The sequence below is a fragment of the Asparagus officinalis genome, chromosome 4, assembly GCF_001876935.1.
Source record: "Asparagus officinalis chromosome 4, Aspof.V1, whole genome shotgun sequence".
Classification (NCBI taxonomy): Eukaryota; Viridiplantae; Streptophyta; class Magnoliopsida; order Asparagales; family Asparagaceae; genus Asparagus; species Asparagus officinalis.
In genome coordinates, this window is record NC_033797.1 from 28,835,403 (window position 1) to 28,838,319 (window position 2,917).

A 2,917-nucleotide genomic window follows, 5' to 3' on the forward strand; every position below is an offset into this window, starting at 1 on the left:
TCACACTATAGTTACAGAAACAACTTATAATTAAGATTAACTACATTTAGATAATTGATCTTATGAGAGAGTACAATAATATGAAACAGAACCACATTTTAAATCCTTTCACTGCATCATACAAATGAAAGAAGAGTCGGTACTAATACCTCACCCTCCCAAATAATGTACAGTGCCTCCCCAACTTCCCCCTCTCGAACAACATATTCACCAGGATCTATACACAAATATCCCAAAAAGAAGACAGTTCAGAAATTAGATAAATAAGAGACAAAAACTTGAGTTAAAAAATAAATAAATATCTATAGCATATTTCAAGAAATTTTCCTTGGATTAAAAGCTATTTATATGATACAATCATGTCTACTGGTAATAGGCTGCCAAACCAACACTAAGACACTTTAATTAGACCAGCAATGTGCAAAGTACCCACCATTTTGATCCCTTGGAGAAGGAATCACCAATAATTATAACCTTTTTAGTGCTCTCATTGTGAAAATTTGTGTTTTTATTGCTGCATACTGAATAAACCAACATTTCTTTGACAACAGGATGTGTGTGCATGGGTCAAACTTTCAAAGCAACAAGAAATCTTCGAAAAAATTAACCAAAACTTTCTGAAATTTCTATTATTTGTAAAATTAAATAATGCTTAAAGTTTACTGCAATTATAACTAAAATTGCAGGCTTTTGGCTTTGACTCGCCTGAGTGGACCACAAACAAAGTCAATTACCAGCTACTTTCTAATAGATAGGTTTTTAACGAAAAATATCAAAATAAATCCCAAAAATTCATTAAACTCGCAATAATCTAATACGTTACTGTTCATCCTATCACCTTTCAAAACACCACTATTCAATAAGCAACCTCTGAAGAATTAAACAAAATATTTCAAAAGATTGAGAGGAATTGAGAAATTCACTGTATCGCTTGATCCTTACGAGCTCAGTGATCTTTGTAAGAAAAGTGTTATTTTGGGAGTCCAATTATATTGGACGTCAAGCTACATTCTACCAACTAAAGTTCTTCAAAGAATTGATATGCTGTGTAGAAATTTTCTTTGGGGGAAAAACAGATAATTCTTTCAAGCATCCTCTTGTCTCATGGGACATAGTTTGTAGAGGGAAAGCTCAGGGTGGCTTAAGGATCTTCTCAGCAGTCACATGGAACATTGCTTCTGCTCTAAAAAATCTTTGGTATATTCATACAAACAAAGAGCTTCTTTGGATCAAGTGACTTCATGAAACATATCTGCAAAATAGAGATATCTGGCAAGTTGAAATCAAAGTTGGGGATTCATGGATGTGGAAGCAACTCTTGAAAGTTCGTGATAAAGTGTTGAATTTCTGTGGTGGTGTATCAAACCTGAAGCAACTAATTAGTTCATGTCATATAAATTCTAAACTGAAGCTATCAGCCTTATATTATGCCCTGTATCCAGCATCAGCTAATGTCCTATGGCGTGAAACAGTATGGGAATGTCTGAGCTTTCCTAAACATGCTTTTGTTCTTTGGTTAGCTGCTCATGATAGACTTCTCACACAGGATAAACTTCTAAGAAGGGGAATTATCAATATCAATCACTGCAAATTGTGCTCTGGAGCTGTTACTGAATGCAGGAATCATTTGTTTTTTGATTGTAGCTTTTCAAGAGATGTTTGGAATGGAATTATGGATTGGATTCATTTTAAATGGAGATCTTGTGATTGGTGTATACTTCTAAACTGGTATAACTCCAGGTTGAAGGGAAATGGACTCAAGCACAAGGTTAAGAGGATGGCATTGGCAGCGACTGTTTACAGTGTTTGGAGAGAAAGAAATGCAAGGATTTTTGGCCAAAACAGCAAGAGTGTTGAGCATTTGATCAGAGACATATTCTCAACAGTGATCAATCGGAGGATTTTAAGCATCTGATGCTAGCATTGTAACCTGTAACTAGTTTGATTTTGTTCCTGTATTATAATGAGGGATATCTCACATGATGAGTATCATGATGTACCCTATTTCTACATTTGGTAATGAATAAAATCTCTTTTTCATTGACAAAAAAAAGAACTAGGGAGTCTCTGCAGCAATGGGACTTGTCCAAGGAACTCAAACACTGAACAGATAACAACAGAGAAGAAAAAAATAATCAATTTTGCGAAGGAGTTTGAGATTTATCGAATTCAGAGATCTACGGTTTTCAAGGAAAAAGTCACCTAAATCCATCATTCGCAGGATAAATCAGAGATCTCCGGGACTTGTGCTCTAAATGTGTATGATTGAATATGATCGCAGGATAAATTTCAGTAAAATAGGCGTAATTGATGATAGGATAAATTTCAGTAAAATAGGCGTAACTGATGATAGGATACATTTCAGTAAGATAGGCATAACCGATGAATTGAAAGGAGTAGGAGGAAAATAGGCGTAACTGATGATGGGGTAGTTTGGGAGGCTATTTTGGGATATGTTTGGTAATTAAATTTGGTGGAAGGCTATTTTGGGGAGGGTAAAGTTTTTCATGAACTCCCTCTTTTAAAGGGTAAATAGATAGAAAATAAAATAAAAGAGTGGGATAATTTTATACAATTATCCTTGTTCTAGTATTGTTAGAGTTCTAGTTGACTAACATTGTAAAATTTAGTTCTAGTTTTAGTTCTAGATGAGTAACAATATAAAATTTTATCCTACAAATTATCCTAATTCTAGTTTTGAGTCCTATTTGACTAACGCCCTTAGGATTTTTGTCTAGAAACCACCTTAAAATAGGGTAATTATACAAACTAACTTTCCTTTTCAATTTATACATAAACCACCTTTAATGTAGGTTTTTATTGCAATCAACCACTTCCCAGTCAAATTTTTACTTAGATTGCAAAAATAAGCTTTAAAAATAAAGTTTAAGGCATGTGAGTTGTATCCTAATAAGGC

General features: G+C 33.9%; 1 protein-coding gene across 1 annotated transcript; it reads left to right on the forward strand.

Annotated features, from left to right (window-relative positions):
* On the forward strand, positions 1,304–1,915 carry LOC109838412. The gene has a single exon (XM_020406862.1). The coding sequence runs from the start codon at positions 1,304–1,306 to the stop codon at positions 1,913–1,915; it is 612 nt and encodes a 203-aa protein (XP_020262451.1).

Coding starts and splice junctions, on each gene's coding strand:
- LOC109838412 (XM_020406862.1), top strand. CDS start 1,304: ATGTGGAAGCAACTCTTGAAAGTTCGTGATAAAGTGTTGAATTTCTGT.